This window comes from Mesoplodon mirus (genome assembly GCF_964341445.2).
Source record: "Mesoplodon mirus genome assembly, chromosome: 7".
Taxonomy (NCBI): Eukaryota; Metazoa; Chordata; class Mammalia; order Artiodactyla; family Ziphiidae; genus Mesoplodon; species Mesoplodon mirus.
Window position 1 is genome coordinate 56,030,068 of NC_138983.1, and position 17,514 is coordinate 56,047,581.

Genomic DNA, 17,514 nt, shown 5'->3' on the forward strand with positions numbered 1-17,514 from the left:
TTGTCCCATACTGCTCTGCTATGTCTAGGCCAGTTAGGGATTTTTTGAAGGATCTGGTAGAGCTGGGAATAAATTAGCTTCCAGTTCTCTAGGGAAGAATAGATCGGGTCTCTCTGCTATAGGCTTTGGCTCTTTGAACTTCTGTTTCATAGCACTTCCTTGTTGTGTTGTGTTGTAAGTAGTTAATGTGTCTTTTCTCCATTAGACTCTCAACTCTGGGAGGTTAGCCTCTAGCACAGTGTCTGGAACATAGTAGATGTTCACTGGAGAGTTGGTGAATGAATGAATAAAAGATTGAAGCTTCTTCCCTCTACATAAAACTGACCATCACACCATCCTACAGCCACATCCTCATGATCCCTTGGTCTAAGGGTGTTCCTTCAGATCTACCAGGCCCACTCAGTCTTTTCTTACTGCCAGGTACTCTCCTGGGAGTGAGGGCCTTACAGTCTCCTGTGCATGGACACAGGGAGTTATTTAGGTGTCCAGTTGCTGATCACGTGTGACAGTGAAGCTATAGGAAACCTTGGTGGCACTCTCTGGGACCACCGTTTGTTAACCTGTGTTATTCCCTGCTCCAATTTCTTCCAGGCCCAGATAATAAGAGGATGGCCAGGAATGTCTTGAAATACGAAAAGCTCTTGGCAGAGAGCCCTAACCAGGCCGGAGCTGAGGCTGTCATCCAGAGGCCCAACGTACCCCACCTGCAGACCAGGGACACCTATGAGGAGTTATGTCAGACCCTGGGTTCCCAGGTAGGATTTCTCAGGGAATGAAAAATGGAACAGGCTCGGATAGAGGGAGAAAAGGTAGAATTGGGACGATATGAGGGGAAAGGCTGATGCACTAAAAAAAAATAAAGCGTATTTGGACAGCGTCAGTGACTGAATTCTGAATCTCCTGCATTCCAGGTTTTTTATGCTGTAGTTCCCCTAAATCAGTTTCTGCTCCTAGACCCTTCTTCTCTTAAGCTGATTCTAGTCTTTCCTTTAAGCCTACTCACTACCAGATCCCCAGTCTCTACTGCTCCTATGAGACCAGTTCCAGTCCCTACCTGCTGCTCCAGCCTGTCCGGAAAGAGGTCATCCACCTGGAACCCTATGTTGTTCTCTACCATGACTTTGTCAGTGACACCGAGGCTCAGAAAATTAGAGGCCTTGCAGAACCCTGGGTGAGTGTCCCCAAGGCCTGCCAAGAACTTCCCTTTGTTTCTTTATATAACTGGTGTTCAGAAGTGTGAGAATAGGCAGCCTGAACAACTAGATACTTCATCTGTTCAGGAGTTCAAAATACCAGCCATTCCATAAAACTAATCAATGGTGAAAAAAATCACAGTAGTGGTTGCCTCTGGAGGGTGAGGACTGGCTGAGAAAGGATACAAGGGGATTTTCTGGGGTATTGAAAATGTGCTGTCAATGTCTTGTTAGGGATGTGGAGTGCCTGGCTGGATGCCTTTGTCAAAACTCAGCAAATGGTATTCCTGAGATCTGTGCATATCATCGCATATAAATTTAACCTAAAAAAATAAAAGGGGGCTTCCCTGGTGGCGCAGTGATTGAGAGTCCGCCTGCTGATGCAGGGGACACGGGTTCGTGCCCCGGTCCAGGAGGATCCCACATGCCACGGAGCGGCTGGGCCCGTGAGCCATGGCCGCTGAGCCTGCGTGTCCGGAGCCTGTGCTCCGCAAGGGGAGAGGCCACAACAGTGAGAGGCCCGCGTACCGCAAAAAAAAAAACAACAAACAATTAAAGGAACCCCCCTCCCCCAATATCAGTCATTCCATATACGTGGAAGAGGTCTACAACAGCAGTAGAGGTCGGCTTCATCCTCCCATTGCCTGCCTGTCTTGGGCTGGCTGCAGCTCCGCCCCGTGCTGTCTTCCTCTGGGGCCCAGCCCAACAGAGCAGCCTCTTTTTGGAACACTGCTGTCTCATGCGAGAGGAAAAAGGCAGAGATGGCAAACTACTAGCTGGTTCTTAAAGCTTCTGCTTGGAAGCACCAGGCATTACTTCCACCCACGTTTCCCTGGCTAAGGCACAGCATACAGCTAACACTGCAGTCAGCAGGGAGAGTATATCTTATTCTCCCATGGAGAAGGCTCTACAGTCACCGCGCCAAGCTTGATGTTGATGCGGAGGGGAGTTTAGTCCGTCAGGAAGTGTGGCAAATATTTAGAAAAATCATGCAGTCGACCTCACCACTATAAGCATGTTGCCTCTTTACAAACGGTACATTAAGATGGTCTCAGAACTACTGTGTCAAAGCAGACATTGTGGCCTTCACGGTGTGCTATTCACCCCGGCAGCCAGGCCATCACAAACCTGCTGTGTGCCAGATGCTGTACCGGGTGCTTGGGCTGTTACGAGGAGGTTAAGTATTGCTCGCTCCCATTTAGGAGCTTCCTGCAGAATGGGGAAAACATATTTACAATGCACTGTGCTACATGCTGTAATAGAGGTGTGTGAGGGAGTTGTGCTACGGCAGCCTAAAAAGGTGAACCTTCCTCCGAGGGAAAGGCAGTCGGGTGAAGAGCAAATGGGGGAAGGGGGAGAGTTAGAAACAGAGAAGGCTTCTCTGTGGACCTGAGATTCATCAGAGTGAAAGGTGGCAAAGGGTATTACAGGGAGACAGACAATCTGTGCACGGGCCTGCTGTGTGGTGTGTCCAGAGAGTGGGGGGGAAGCTCGGGGGCTGAAATGTGCAAGGGAGGGGGTGCGAGGTGGTGGGAGTTGAGGCTGCAACGTGAGACACAATTAGAAGCGCTGGAAGTACCAAGCTGGGGAGTTTGGATTTTATCTCGAAGGTAGGCGGGGAGCTGTGGGACAGTTTGAAACAGGAGTGCCCTGATCAGGTCTGCAGATTTTGAGGAAGTCTCTGACAGCAGACGTGGATTGGAGGGAGAAAAACAGCAATAATTTCATCCAAAAGCCCTTCAGAGAAATCTGGAATCTTTGTACAGAAGGTTTTTGAAGCGATTAAGCTCCCCTCCCTGGTGAATTGGAACGATGTATTTTCAATAGCTTTGGCTTCTCAATGAGCCAGCGGGAGCGTTTGGCCGCAGCTCCTTTTTCCTCAGGACAACTCTGTTGCTGTGGTAACAGGACAGGCGGCCCACTCGGAGATGTTCATTTAATCCCTTGTAGCCAGGTCGTCTGTTTGGCATGCACAGATCTTGCCACTCTCCCTTCCTCCAGAAGCGTCTCGCTGGGGGTTGCTGATCCCTGTCTGGTCTTTGGCTCACCCAGGAATAAGCTCTGGGGGTGTGTGGTAGTGGCTGCCCCATGGGACACAGCCACCTCAGTGGCTTGTGTTGAATTTCTCTGCTCCTCTTCACTGTGTGTTTCTCAAAGAAGCATTTCTCTGCTCTCTCATCACTCCTCCCCCATCTGCATCCTACGCATCCTTGAAGACTCAGCTGAAACCCTATGCCTCTCTTGGCCCCTATCCCTGACCACTTTGGCCCACTTTCATAGATTCTTTCAGGAGGAACATTTTTTTCAGAGCACTTTTTGGAGCCACATACAGTAACCTCCCTCCTCCGAACTCAGTTTTTGTCTCCACCTGTTTGGTACTTTCATTTATTCTGCCATTTACGTGTTGTCTGGAATCACGATCAGTTTCATGGGTAAGCATCCTGTCCCCCCAGCTAGACTGTAAACTAGCAGGGATCATATGTTGTCCTTGAAATGCCTGGCTCCGTATTAGGCCCGTTGTAGCCGAGCAATTTGCAAAGGGTCACATCTGATTGAGTCAAGCCCTCACTTAAACTCTTTTTTTTTTTTTTTTTTTTTTTTTTGCGGTACGCAGGCCTCTCACTGTTGTGGCCTCTCCCGTTGCGGAGCACAGGCTCCGGACGCGCAGCTCAGAGGCCATGGTTCGTGGGCCCAGCCGCTCCGCGGCATGTGGGATCCTCCCGGACCGGGGCACGAACCCGTGTCCCCTGCATCGGCAGGCGGACTCTCAACCACGGCACCACCAGGGAAGCCCACTTAAACTCTTTAATGGGTCACTTTTGCTTTCAAATGATTACAGAGCTCCTTGGCCTGGCTGCTGCCACTCCCTCTGCAGCATGTTCCCATTATACTGACGCCCTAGCCACCCTAAACACCTTGCCTCTCCATGAACAGGCAGTGCTCTCACTGGCTCCCCACACACTCTTCTCTCTGCCTGAACCACTCTTCCCTTGGCCTCTTTTCACCTGTGTGATTCCAGTTGTCTCTTGGGCATCCTGGGAAGCCTTCCTGTCCTTCATAAGAATGGGCTAGATGCTCCTTCTCTGTATTTCCATAGCACCCTGTACTTATCCATTAGGGCCCCACTGGATGCCTTATGTCTGGTTTCCTAGGTTGTATTTACAATGCATAGCACAGTGCTTAGCACAGAGAACGACCAATAAGTATTTGTCCCCCCAAATGAATGACTTGTAGGTGCACAGTAAATAATTCTTAAAGGAATTAAATGCAGTGTGGCTCTTTAACGGAGGGGGCAGGCAGGGTGGAGTGGAGATTCCCTGGGATTTGTTTTTAAACCATTGATGTTGTCCGAAAACAACAGAAGGGACTATCTCTCTATGAATCTCTCCTCACTCCTCTATGAATGGCTCAGGAGAGGATGCTGGCTAGAGGACTAGAAAGAGACAATATCAGTTACTTACCGATTCCCTGCATCCTAGTATTGTAGAGGGAGAGGCTGAGAAGGACTACAAGAATGTATTGTTCCCATGCTGCATTTTATAGCTGGGGAAACGGGTCCAAGCAAGGGAAGAGCCTTTTCCAAGGTTGTCTACCTGGTTTAGCAGCAGGAATAATAATATTGTAGAAGCCTCTGAGAAGGGAAAGGGTTTCTGTCACGTGCCCTTTGTTGCTCCGTGCTCTGCTGTGACTGCATGTGAAGTGCCGGGGCTGTGTCTTTAGCCACAGGACTCTGGTTCATTCACTCCTGGGTACATTTCACCAATATTGAGCACCTACTCCCTGCCAGGCCTTCTTTGCCTCCTGGGGATACAGCACTGAAAAAAGACCAAGTCCTTGCCCTCCTGGAGCTGACATTCTGATGACAAATGCAGAAGTAGATATTCTTATGTAAATAATATTTCTCTTTCTGTCCCTGGTACAGTACTTTTGCAATTAGAGGCCACTTTATTTAAAAATAATTTAAAATCTATATCTAGACATTCAGAACAAAATAAAGACATTCAGTTAAATTAGTGACTTCAAACCTGTTTGGTTGTTTTTTCCCCATAACCAAGGCAGCTGCAAACAAAACAGATTTTGATTCTCTGTAAGGAAGGGCTTTTATCAGAATTGTTCAGAAGTAGCAGGCTGCCTCTGAGGGTAGAAAGTGTCCTGTCACTGGAGGTGTTCATTTAATTTGACGAACACTAAGTCAGAGCTTAACTTACCATCAGTCAGGCCCTGCCCCAAACACTGGGATATAAAGATGAATAAGAAACAGCCCTTGTTCTTACAGAACTCAGTCTTGCAGATGCAAAAGGGATTCAAAATCACTTGTATTTCAGTCCTACAGACCTTTTTCAGTTTTTACTATTTACCAGATATGAAGCTAAAGGTTATTTTCAACTCTGAGCTTTTATGTCACTTAAGATTGATAGCTATCACTAAATTAGTAGCATGTACAAAATATCCTTTAATTAAGGAGAAACAGGTGATTGTTAGGTTTATGCTAAGAGAGAAGCGTGTCTATGGAAGTGAGAGCCCTTCCCTTTGCATCATAACCACTTGGACTTTCTCTTACATCCTTCACACCAGCTACAGAGATCTGTGGTGGCATCAGGCGAAAAGCAGTTACCAGTGGAGTACCGCATCAGCAAAAGGTAAGAGGGGTCCTTTCTTGGCAGGGACTCTGGTCCTGCCTGCTGGCCACCCTTGGGCCTGTGGCACAGGTGACTGAAGGTCAGCAACAGCCATTCAGGTGCCATTAGAGACGCCACTGTAGTTCACGCCTACATCTGTACATGCTCGTTGAGAGGGAGCAGTTTCTACTCCCCTTACCCAAGGGCCTTTCTCAGGTGGTTACATCATCTGAGCACTTAACTAGGAGGCTATTAGGGAAAGACTTGAAAAAACTCCTATGCCCTAGACCAAAAATTAAGTGTGTAGTTGTTCTCCTAACCAGGATTGCTTTTCCAGGGAACAAGTCCTGTCTCTGTTTGGAATTTGACTTTACCTCCTGACTCATATTCAAAGCATGACTTGCCACCACTCAGGCAAGACGGGTGGCCAGAATCTCTGGATCTGATACCTTCTGTAGTTGAGAGCCCAGCCGTATTCCCTCCCCTCCAACCCTGCTCCCCCTCCACTGTAGCCCTTGGTTTGTGCTGTAAGGACAGGATACCGTAAGAGGAGGGTCCCCACCGGAGCCACGGGAGACGGTGATGACATCCTTGGGGAGAGGCCAGACCTCAAGCTGGGTGGATGGTTTTGTTGTCTGGGAAGCGAAGTGAGTGATGAAAGCTTGGATTCAGAATCATCTGGCTTAACTTATTTGGTCTGGTACGTTTTGGGGACCTTTTACATTAGAAGTTATTTTCTAAGTTTTGAAAGGCCCATCTAACCTCAGCTTCGTTGCTTTGCTAACCTTTCTGATATTGTAGTGTCAAGGAGAAAATTCAACCTTCTGTTTAGAGTCATTGCTTTTAGGGGAATAGGTGATATTCTCTTTACTTTTCAGGTAAAGAAACTGAGACCCTCATTGCCTCCTCTCACTACCCACCCTCCACCACAGTGCACCCATTTGAATTTTGGTTCTGTCCTCACAACTTCACTGGAACTGGTCCCTCAAAGGTCACCTATGCACTCCTAATCACTATCCACAAAGACCAGGTTCCCGACCACAGTGTCCTCAGCTTTCTACAACATGCCCTGAGCCTACTTTGCTAGCATTATTTCCCATTACTTCTCTCATAGACTAAATGCTTTCTTGCTGACACACACTGTAGTATATCACCCCACCATGTCTGTGCTTATGCTATTTCTTCAGCCTGGAATATCCCTGTGTCTTTTCCATCTATTGAAATTTTATGCACTTTCAAAATTTGGCCTACGTGTCCATCTTACCTAAGTGCCCCAGTCAGAATTAACATCTCCTTCCTCTGTGCTCCCCAGAACTTTACTTTAAGGGCTGGTTCTTATTTTTCACTCTACCTTGATTTGTGCTCAGTTGTATTTGTGTATATTTGTGTGTCTCCTCTCATGAGCTCTTAGAACACAACAGCGTTGTCTTGGGTATCTTTGTAAACCTTAGAGCCCACAGCATAGCACTATGCATGCACTCCATACAGAAGAATGAACAAATTAATCCATCATTTATAGACCAAAGAAGTGGTCTTCCCAGACGTGCCAAGGTGCTTCCCTTAAGAGCCTTCATCATCTCCCCAGGAGGCTCACTGGCTTTGCTTGGGGAGCACTCCCTCACTTCCCAGGGACCACATTCTGATCCCAAATCCTCCACTTTATCAGAACCTTAACAAGACATTCAGGAAAAGAGACAGAACTTTGCTCTCTGGTCTTTGACCTATCCTGGTTTGTCCTGGAGTAGAACAAAAGAGCAGAGATTTTTCTGTGGTTTACAGCAATCAATAACATACAGCTTACAAAACATCTTCAGAAGCATTGTCTGTCACAATCTTCATAAGTCTGTGTAGTAGATATTATTACCATCCCCATATTATAGGTGAATACACTGAACCTTAAGAGAGGTGAAAGGTTAAGGGCCTGACCAAGGGTCAAGCCGAGGATCCGGGACTGGTCTTACTCCTCTGAATCCAGAGCTTTTTCCATTGCACCCAGCTTCCTCCATTGAGATGTCTCTAAACATAGCATTTTTAAAGTCAGGGTTTTGTCTTCTCTTCGTATCCCAGTGCCTGGTGATGTGAACCTTCACTCTTCACACACCTAGCACAGGGTCTGGCATACAGTAGGCCTCAGAGAGTGTTTGTTGAATGAATGTGTGAATGTTAAGATAGAGCACAAAATGGACTGGGCCGACTTAACAGGAGGAGTGAGTAGGTAATTAGGTATTCGTGTCTATCTTCCTGTCCTCCTTGCCTTCCTTCCTTCCTTCGGGCAGTTGACATCATTCATTCATTCATTCACAGATATTTAGTCATTTCTGGCATCAGATCACTGATGCTGCAACCTGTGGTGTGTTTTAGTGCCTGGCTAAAGGACACCGTTGATCCAGTGCTGGTGACCCTTGACCATCGCATTGCCTGCCTTACAGGCCTTGATGTCCAGCCTCCCTACGCAGAGTATCTCCAGGTGGTGAACTACGGAATCGGAGGGCACTATGCGCCTCACTTTGACCATGCTACGGTAACCATGGGGTGGGTGACAAATCTCGGGGGGTAGGCAACGAGGGGGTTATTTATTTCTCTGAGACAGAGCTCTTATAGGGCCCCCAGAGGATACTGCGTGAAAGTTTAGAACAAAGGTTCTCGTTCTAGGTAGATTGAAAGCCTTGGTTTCAAGCTGATTGCTGCTGACTCATCTTCTTTTTACTAAAACTCACTGAAAAACACTCTTACAATGATTGAATTTTATGACATGTAAATTATATCAAACTCTTCTATGACAAAAAACTGTGCCTCTTTGGCAAATAATTGGGAACTCCAGTCTTATGACTTAGTATTTTTACAGAATAATTATGTAATATATTTTTTTTTGCGGTACACGGGCCTCTCACTGTTGTGGCCTCTCCCGTTGCGGAGCGCAGGCCCAGCGGCCATGGCTCACGGACCCAGCTGCTCTGCGGCATGTGGGATCTTCCCGGACTGGGGCACGAACCCGTGTCCCCTGCATCGGCAGGCGGACTCTCAACCACTGCGCCACCAGGGAAGCCCCTGTAATATTTTATATGTTAATTTATTTCACCAAGAACCTGAAGGTGCAATCAACCCCTCACATAGTGCTTTCACTACTAACAAGCAGTTTTGTTTGATTAGTAGTATACAGTTCACTTATATGAGTATCTAATAAAGTGGTAAGAGGAAAAAAGTATATTGAGTACCTGCCAGCAAAGAGAGGCACATACCTGACTAGGTATAGCTCAAGGCTATATCCCATCTGTGACTCCTCCATTTTTCTCCTCCCTGTATTATGGTGGCATCCTGGCTGTTACTCTGGTGCCATCTGCATAAAATAATGATATGTTCTATTTTTGTCTCAGTCACCAACCAGCCCACTGTACAGAATGAACTCTGGGAACCGAGTCGCAACATTTATGATCTACGTGAGTCTTGCTCTGGAGGGACCAGGGCTGCTTACTTAATGACTATTTACATCTCTTTTATTTTACGGTTTTCAAAGCAATATCAGATACTGATTTTATCTGAATTTCACAGCAGAAAAATCTCCAGGATGTTTGTGAATTTCCTACAGCACTCTTGTTAGGCACTATAGGAGAGATAAAGAAATATCAATACAAGTCAGTTCCTGCCCTCAAAGAGCTTACATTGTGTAGACCTAAATGTGACCTTGTCATTGTCAGTGATTAGGATGGGAAGTGGGGTTACACCGAAGGCCAAGAGATCCTGGGACCTGAACAACACAGGAAGGGGATGTGAGAGTCTCTGTCTTTGAGGTCCCATAGACTAGTTGGTGTTGAAAAGCATGGACCTATAGATGAGGTTGTGGAGCTGTGAGGGGAGAGAGGAGAGAAATGAAGCAGCTGAGATTACAAGAGGGAAGAACAGAGATGCCTACAGAGAAATTCAGTAAGTGTGGCTCTCTCATATGCGGTGAAAATTTTCTTCCTTATCTCCTCACAAATTCTTCACTAAAATCTACATTATACCCCCTTAAAAAAAAATTGGCCTCCTCTCCTAGTTTCTGACCTGATCCTATAGAATTCGGACCCAGTCTTCATTATCTCACCTATCCTCTTCCCTTCAGATCATGTGGGTTTACCTCCTTCTCTATGGACAAGTCATAATTTCAGGCATCTGTCACTTAAATTTTAAGAGGTGTATTACTGTTAAATGAAGGAATAAACATGCCAAATGTAAGTCCTCTACATAACACCCTAAGATGAAGGCCTGGTTTCAGGCTCATTAGAATAGCAGACACCTACACCCTAGCATTCCCTCTTTCCTTAGTCCTGTTAACTGGTCTCCACAGTGTAGCCAAGAAAGGACAATCAGAGGCCAGCACTCTGTAGTTTTAATGCTGGCAATCCCAACATGTTTCTTCATGTGGCTCGGTTTTTAATTTTATGCAGAACTGGAAGGCTGCCATTGCCAATGGTGTCTGGCCTCTCATGGTCATTCTGATCAGGCAGAGGGATGGCTGACGTCAGCTCTCTGGGCAGGAGACACAGCTTGGATCAGCTGCTGGTACATCTCTGGTTGATGACTCAAGCTGGCATGGGAGGTCACAGGCAGTGAAGCACATTGATACCAACCAAAGAATAGGACATCTAGGGGCCAATACCTGTTCTTTACCCCCCTAGTATCTTCTGTAGCTGACTCCCTGATTACAGAGGCCCAGTTACTATGGTAAGGGTAGCCCAGCAATTTTAAATGACAAATGCAAGAGTGTGTATATGTTTGGATTTTAAGCCTTTGATACAGAGTGGAATGGAAAGCGTTTGGGGTTTGGAGTCAGTTGGTCTAATTCTTGTTCTGCCACTTAACATGTGGCCTCAGCACAAATCACATCAATTCTTTGAGCTTGTTTTCTTGCTCTGCGCCTCCTCACAGGGCTGTCATGAGGATCTGATGAAATAATGTAAGGGGATATCTCTCTGTGAAGTTTCATACAATATGTTTCTCTCATGTATCCCAGAAAGCAAGCATAGGACCCCATAAATGGGATCGTGGGACCTAGGAAGTGCTAGGTTATGCCCAATCCTTTCATCTTCAGGTTGGTGTTAAGACCATCATAAACATTTCTGAACATAAGAGCTAAGGTTTATGGAGAACATAAGAGTAATATTATATAGGGAGAAAATAATCTGTAAGAAGTATTGGGAGGATTGAGTTGAAATCAGGTTAGTGATTTTCTACTCAGACTGGACATAAGATCAGTCCCAGTACAAAACAGTGGAAGGTTTACAGAGGGAAGATTTCCCTCCCCTCCACCAATCTTACAATCCATGCCCTGCTCGTGAGCTTCATAGCACACAGATCCGATTCTCTTTTCAATTTGTTGGATAAGTCCTTCCTTCCCACTATACTGTGAAACCACAGGTAGAGGAAGGCAGGAAAGTCCAGGTTCCCTCTGTTGTATCTTGCTTACACCCACAGTAGCTGACAGCAGGGGTCTGAACAGAATCATCCAATTTGTTAGTTATTTGAACACAAGGAGCAAATTGTTGCTCTCATCGCCCTTCCCAAAGGACTACAGGGGGAGCCAAGATGTGCTAAAAATCACCACTGCCTTTTCCAGGTTCTGAATCGCCACGTCAGTTGTTTCCTCTAACAAGTGCTAACATCCCAACTCCCATAGCCCTTGCTCTGTAACACAGGCAAATATGGCGGGATCTGTGAATGTGCTGGTAGACAGTTAGCCAGGGTGACACTCTGTGTCATGCTGCTGGTGAGAAAATAATTTATCAGTATGTATCTAAAGTATTGAATATTTGCATATACTTTTGACCCAATACTACTAATGCTCAGACTCTTTCCTAAGAAAACAATCTAAAACGCAAAAATGATTTTACTTGTTAAGATGTTCACAGTGTTGTTTATAATAGTAAACAGTGGGAAATAACCTAATGTTCAAGAGTGTATGTAGCATAATGGTTATGAGCAGGGACTTTGTAGTCAGACAGCATTGGCTCAGCTCTAGGCCTGGCTCAGTCAACAAGGAGTTATATGACCTTTTGTAAACCACTCAATCTCTCTGAGACTTGGTTTCCTCATCTGTAGAATGTAAATAATAACAATCCTAACTCACAGGAATAGTAAGGATGATATATTTGTTGTGAGGAATAAGTGAGATAATACATTTGTAAGGACTTAGTGTGATGCCTAACATATGGCCAGTGCTCAATAAATGTCAACTAGTACAGTTAAACCATAACAGTGCTTTTTTCTTTTTCCAGTTGGTAAGATGAAGAATAATATTATTTTAAGTATTTTAAAGTATTTTCCAGTATTTTTCAAAATGTTTAGGTTATTACATATTTCTTTGACAATCAGAAATAACTCTTCAAGTTAAGTAAACACATCCATAATTCTAGAATATACCAGTGGTGAAAACCTTTAGCTGAGATTACCTAGAGAGGGTCTGAGTGATCTGGTAAACACACCAAAGGTGCAATCAGTAGTTCCTATGATGCCCAGCTTTCAAAAATAGTCATTGTAATCTAAACAGTGTTTTGTAAGCCACTGGTCATGATCCATTAGTGGGCTGTGAAATCAATTTAGTGGATCTGGTCAGCATTTAAGAAATCTGAACTAGAATAGAATAAAATAAAATGGAAAATAACAGAGGGCATCTGATGTAGTTAAGAATGTTTTATGAAACTTACTTCAGGGATGTGTCTGTGTCTTGGGTTGTGACATAAACTGTATTTCTTCCTGAGTGCCTCAAAGTTCGAATCTACTTATGGCAACTCTCAGTAAGGATGTTAGCTCAAAGGGTAAAGAAAGGGGACATTTCTAAATGTTGCCCTCTTGTGGCCCTGCAGGCAAATACTGATGCCACTGAGTAGGCTCTCTCAATTCCTAAATTGGGTGATTGTATTTCCATAAGTATTTCTCCCAGAGTTGAAAGAGGGCCACACAAGAGGGAATTTATGCAGAAATGACATCAGACGTCATGGGAGGCAGAGTAGGGCAGTCGGGCTATTTCAACCCTGGCTCTTCCTCTGGCCTTGCAGCTGAGCTCGGTGGAAGCTGGAGGAGCCACAGCCTTCATCTACGGCAACTTTAGCGTGCCTGTGGTCAAGGTGAGTGGGGGTCTGACCCCAGCAGGTGGTTTTAGCAGTGCAGAACTAACACCCTAGCGTTCATGCTGCCTGTGCTTGCAAGCTTATTCCTGGGAGAGGGAACGAAAAGAGGTCTCCCCTAATTCCCAGAATCAAAGATAATCCCTCAATTTTCTTGACTCCTGCATTTACTTGTACCCCTATTTTTTATTTTATTTACACTTATATTACAAGAGGATGATTACATGTGTGCCTTCCCATTACAATAGAGCTCCTCAAAGGTGAGAGTCCCCTTCGGATCCTTGACAACAACTGGTCCCTTCAGTCATTTGTTTAGTAAACACTGGGGGCTGGAGGCACTGAGAGTACCGAGGAAAACTCATAGTCCTTGCCTCCAGAAGTCAACAACGTATTGCAGTATAACGTCAAGCAAGGCATAGCGGGTGGCCAGTGTGGTAAGAGGTTTGTTTAATGAATTAATATCTCCCCCAAATGTCAGATCAATCAATCAGGGATGACAGCCCTTACTTCAAGAATGAAATGAAGACAAATAACTGAGATCACGCCTCATAGCACTTAGCACAGTACCCAGCACATCCTAAGCATTCAGTGAGTAAATGCTGGGTATCTTACCAAAACTCAGGGGGTTGGCCAAGGTTAAAGTAAGCATATAGGAAAAAAAGCTGGGGATGGGGGGAAAAAGAACATATACGATTTGGAATCAAAATGCCTGGGTTTGAGTCCTGACCTTGCTGCTTCTTAGTTGCATTATTTAAAGCCCTTTAAATTATGTGCTCACCTTTCCCTTAGTACTTGTCACACTGTCTCATCCTCTTGTTTTTATGTCTGTGTCTCCCACAAGGCTATGAACTCCCTGAGAGAACTGGACATGATCCGTCTCTGCATCCTCAGGGCCTAGAGCAGAGCAGGCCCTCCATAAGTGATGCATGAGTGAATGAGTAAATGGCAGCTTATACCATTTTGTGGCAGTTTATGCATGCCTTGCCCCCAATCTGCGTGGACAGTTTTCTTGTTTAATGACATGCATGCCTTTGTCCTCAGTCAAGTGCTTCCTAAGGACTCAGATTCTGGGCTAACCTCCCCTGGGGCGGGGTCTGCTTGTTTTCAGAATGCAGCACTATTTTGGTGGAACCTGCATAGGAGTGGTGAAGGGGATGGTGACACACTTCATGCTGGCTGTCCTGTCCTGGTAGGAGATAAGTGGGGTAAGGCCTGCCTTTTTGGTCATGGGAATTGGGTGAGGGGTTCAGGGTAAAGTGAAATAAGGGATGGATAGAAAATAACATAGCCTTTTCATTCCAAAAGCTTAACAGTGCCACATTATATTGAGGTGATCAGATTCTGGATTAGTTGCCACCAGTACATTGGGAGCCCATAAGGGCAGGCTTTTGTCATAGAGCAGGTGTCAGTAAAAGTTTATTGGCCTGACCAGATGGGCCTTGATTCCTGAGCACAGCTAAGGAATAATATGTTGCCAAGTCCCAGTCCTCTATCCCACAGAGAGAACCATCAGGTGCTTCCCCATGAGGAGATGGTCAAACAAGGAAGAGATAAATAAGTAGGGGATGTGTTTATGTCATATATGTGTCTAAGAGCACTTAGCTCTGAAGACAGAAAAAGAAGTAGAAGAGGGACTCTTGTGCTGAGGTGGACTTTGCCAGGAGAATCCATCCCTTTTCTCTCATTACCCTGGAATGGTTCCCTGGGGGAGGTGGGCTTTTAGGAGCTACATGAAGGGTAAGTGACCACAGTACCCACGGGTTTGAAAAAAAGTCTGTAGTAGCAGGAGCTGTCAGGGACTTTTTCCAGGTGCCACTGTCCTTTTTGCTCTTTACTGCTGCTGAAGCAACATCTTGTAGTCCATAGTAGGGCTGGGACCAGGGTGAGGCAAGTGAGTTGCCAAGGGTGTGGAATTTAATGGCCCTATGAGTGAGCATCGCTGCTGTCTGCTCCACTGAGCCTGCTCTTCTTCCTCCCCATTTCCCCCAGTGGCCAACAAGTGGATACACGAGTATGGACAGGAATTCCGCAGACCTTGCAGCTCAAGCCCTGAAGACTAAAATGTTGGCAGAGAGAAGCTGGAGGAGTCCTTTGGCTTTCCAGAGAAGCCAGAAGCCAAAAGCTATGGTAAGAGAGGAGAAAGGAGAGCAAGCTTCTGGAGGAGGGCCTTTGGCAGCATTGCCTATTCCTTGCAAATGGAAAACAAGGAAGTGGTCTCTAGCAGGGAACATCTGAGAACTTACAGTTTCTCCTAAAGCCATGAGTCACAGTAGAGTGAACAATACAAAGGAGGGGGCAAGGAGGCTGGAGAGAGAAGTTTCTGGAGCTCAGACACTCTCTGCTGGGAACAGGACATATCACCAGTCTCCAGGGTTTGGTCATTGGGGCTTTTGCTACTTGAGCCTTGACCACGGGGGCCCAGACGTGGCAGTGAGGACGCCTGCAGGTGGTGCCTGACCCCCATATGCCCTTCTGCCTACTGACTTCTGGTGAAGGCTGAGCAGGGGGTGTCTCTGTATTAGGAGTGTACCTCATGTGATGATTTTTTTAAAGCAGAAAATAACTTCTTAAAAATATGATTTTTTAATACAGCCATTAAAAAATTTTAATACATTAAAGATGTTTACAACTCATTTTTCACAACCAAGAACATTCTTACATTGTAATAGTGAGTGCAAAAGGCAGAGTATAACATTTTATTTATGTGTAATCTCATCTTGGCTCCCCTCTCACTACATTCCAGACACAAGACATTCTTTCTATTCCTCAAAACCAACGTCGGTCCCGCTCTTCAGGCCTTTTGTGTTCGCTGCTGCTGCTGTGGCTGCTGGTCTTACCGGTCCACTCTTGGCTCAGTGTCGCTTCCGAGGCCTTCTCTGACACCCAAACTTCCAGCCACTTTTGTTCACATTAGCCAACTTTGTTTTCTTCCTAACACTTTTCTTGAAATTACTTTATTCATTTAATTGTGGCCAGTGGCCTTCCCTGCAGGGTGAATGCTTTAAGACCCCTCTATACTTTGTAAATGCCTCTACTGTAGCCCCCATCTTGCTGAATTTCACTATTTGTTTATTTGCCTGGCTGCCTGCACTCCTCACACCTCTTGGTATCCCCAGAAAAAGGTCTGTTTCAAATAAGTAGGCATTCAGCAAATATTTTTGGATAAATGAATAAGAAGGCCTCCTTTGAGTTGTACTTTGGAGGCCAGGTAGAATTTTTTTTACAGGCAGAGTCTAATGAGGAGAAGCATTTCCCAGCAGAAGGACTAGCATGAGCTAAAGCTGCACTGATGAGTGACTTGTGCAAAGAGAACATTCCAGGCGACTTGGCTCAGGTTCCTCAATGGGAGCGAGGGCGTGTGCCTTGCTCACAAAGAAGCCACACAAGTAAAGGACTAGGTGCTTAGACACTGTGCTGCCTCCGCCCCCTCCCTGCACCATGCACGTCAGGGTTTCTGCCTCCCAGAGCTCTGTGGGCCCCAAGGAAAAGGTTCTGGTGTGCTGATATTCAGGTTCCTGAAGAGCCTCCATGAGCACCTGGTCACATCCCCAGTATTTCCGCTGAGTGCATCAGGACTCTGGAAACCCTCTTACTAAATTACTGTCATGTAGGGAAGAAAAAGTACTTTCCCCCTACCCTTCTGAGTTCTTAGCTGAAACCTGTGTAATAAAAGACATATTAACAAAAGGAAACCCACAAGCTTAGTGACATGTATATATCATGTATACATGGGAGATACCCAGAGGAAAATGAATAACTTCCCGAGGTGGCTTAGAACTTGGGATGAAATACCATCTTAATAGGGAAAGGGGGGATGTAGCCCTCTTAGATTTTTAGGAATGATAAATGGGCCCTTAGAGTACAGCCCATAGGTGGGAGATGTGATAGTGACAGTTTATCTAGGTGTGGTGTCCACTTGTAGTCTCTTCTCCTGTGGTAAGGATCAGTCTTCCTTGGTTGGTGAAACTCTTGAGGAGGGGATTTCTAACAATTGAGTTCCTTTTGGAGCATCTGTCTTCAGGCAGGTGAGAGCAGTTCAGGGAAAGTGGTGTGTCTGTGAGGTCACAAAAGCGCTTAGTAGGTAGCTATTTCTAAATAGGACTGACTGTGGCTTGGTACATAGCTAGTTTATAATTTTGTTTCTTTCTTGCATGCTTCTTCAACTGTTTTTCTAACAGCTTTCTCCAACCTGGGTTCCTGGTGTTGCACTCAGTATCTCTCACAAGATTCACTACAGGGAAGATTCTTTATGTTAATGACTATTATCATTGTCATTAGTAACATACTGACCGTTTACCACTGGCCAGGCACTGTGCTAAGAACTCAGGTGTACTTGTCTCCTTCAATCCTCATGATGAATAGGTACTATTATCTCCATTTTATAGACGAGGGAAACTGAGGCAGAGAATGTGTAACTTGCCTGAGGTTACATAGCCATAAAGTGGCAGAGGCAGGATTTGAATGAATACAGGTCTGCCTCCGAAGATCTTTTTTTTTAAATTTTTTTTAAATTGAAGTATAGTTGATTTACAATGTTGTGTTAATTTCATGTGTACAGTGAAGTGATTCACATACAGTATATATGTGTATATATATATTCTT

General features: G+C 45.4%; 1 protein-coding gene across 1 annotated transcript in view; it reads left to right on the top strand.

Annotated features, from left to right (window-relative positions):
- The window catches only part of P4HA3 (prolyl 4-hydroxylase subunit alpha 3), a 33,758-nt gene extending 18,228 nt beyond the window's left edge, over positions 1 to 15,530 (top strand). The window contains exons 6-13 of the mRNA XM_082626720.1: positions 592 to 755; positions 995 to 1,171; positions 5,769 to 5,833; positions 8,174 to 8,333; positions 9,187 to 9,249; positions 12,844 to 12,912; positions 14,021 to 14,117; positions 14,902 to 15,530. Of these exons, the coding sequence (XP_082482846.1) occupies positions 592 to 755; positions 995 to 1,171; positions 5,769 to 5,833; positions 8,174 to 8,333; positions 9,187 to 9,249; positions 12,844 to 12,912; positions 14,021 to 14,117; positions 14,902 to 14,972 (866 nt within the window). The 3' untranslated portion in view covers positions 14,973 to 15,530. The remainder of the gene's footprint in view (positions 1 to 591; positions 756 to 994; positions 1,172 to 5,768; positions 5,834 to 8,173; positions 8,334 to 9,186; positions 9,250 to 12,843; positions 12,913 to 14,020; positions 14,118 to 14,901) is intronic.
- Positions 15,531 to 17,514: the final 1,984 nt, after the last annotated feature.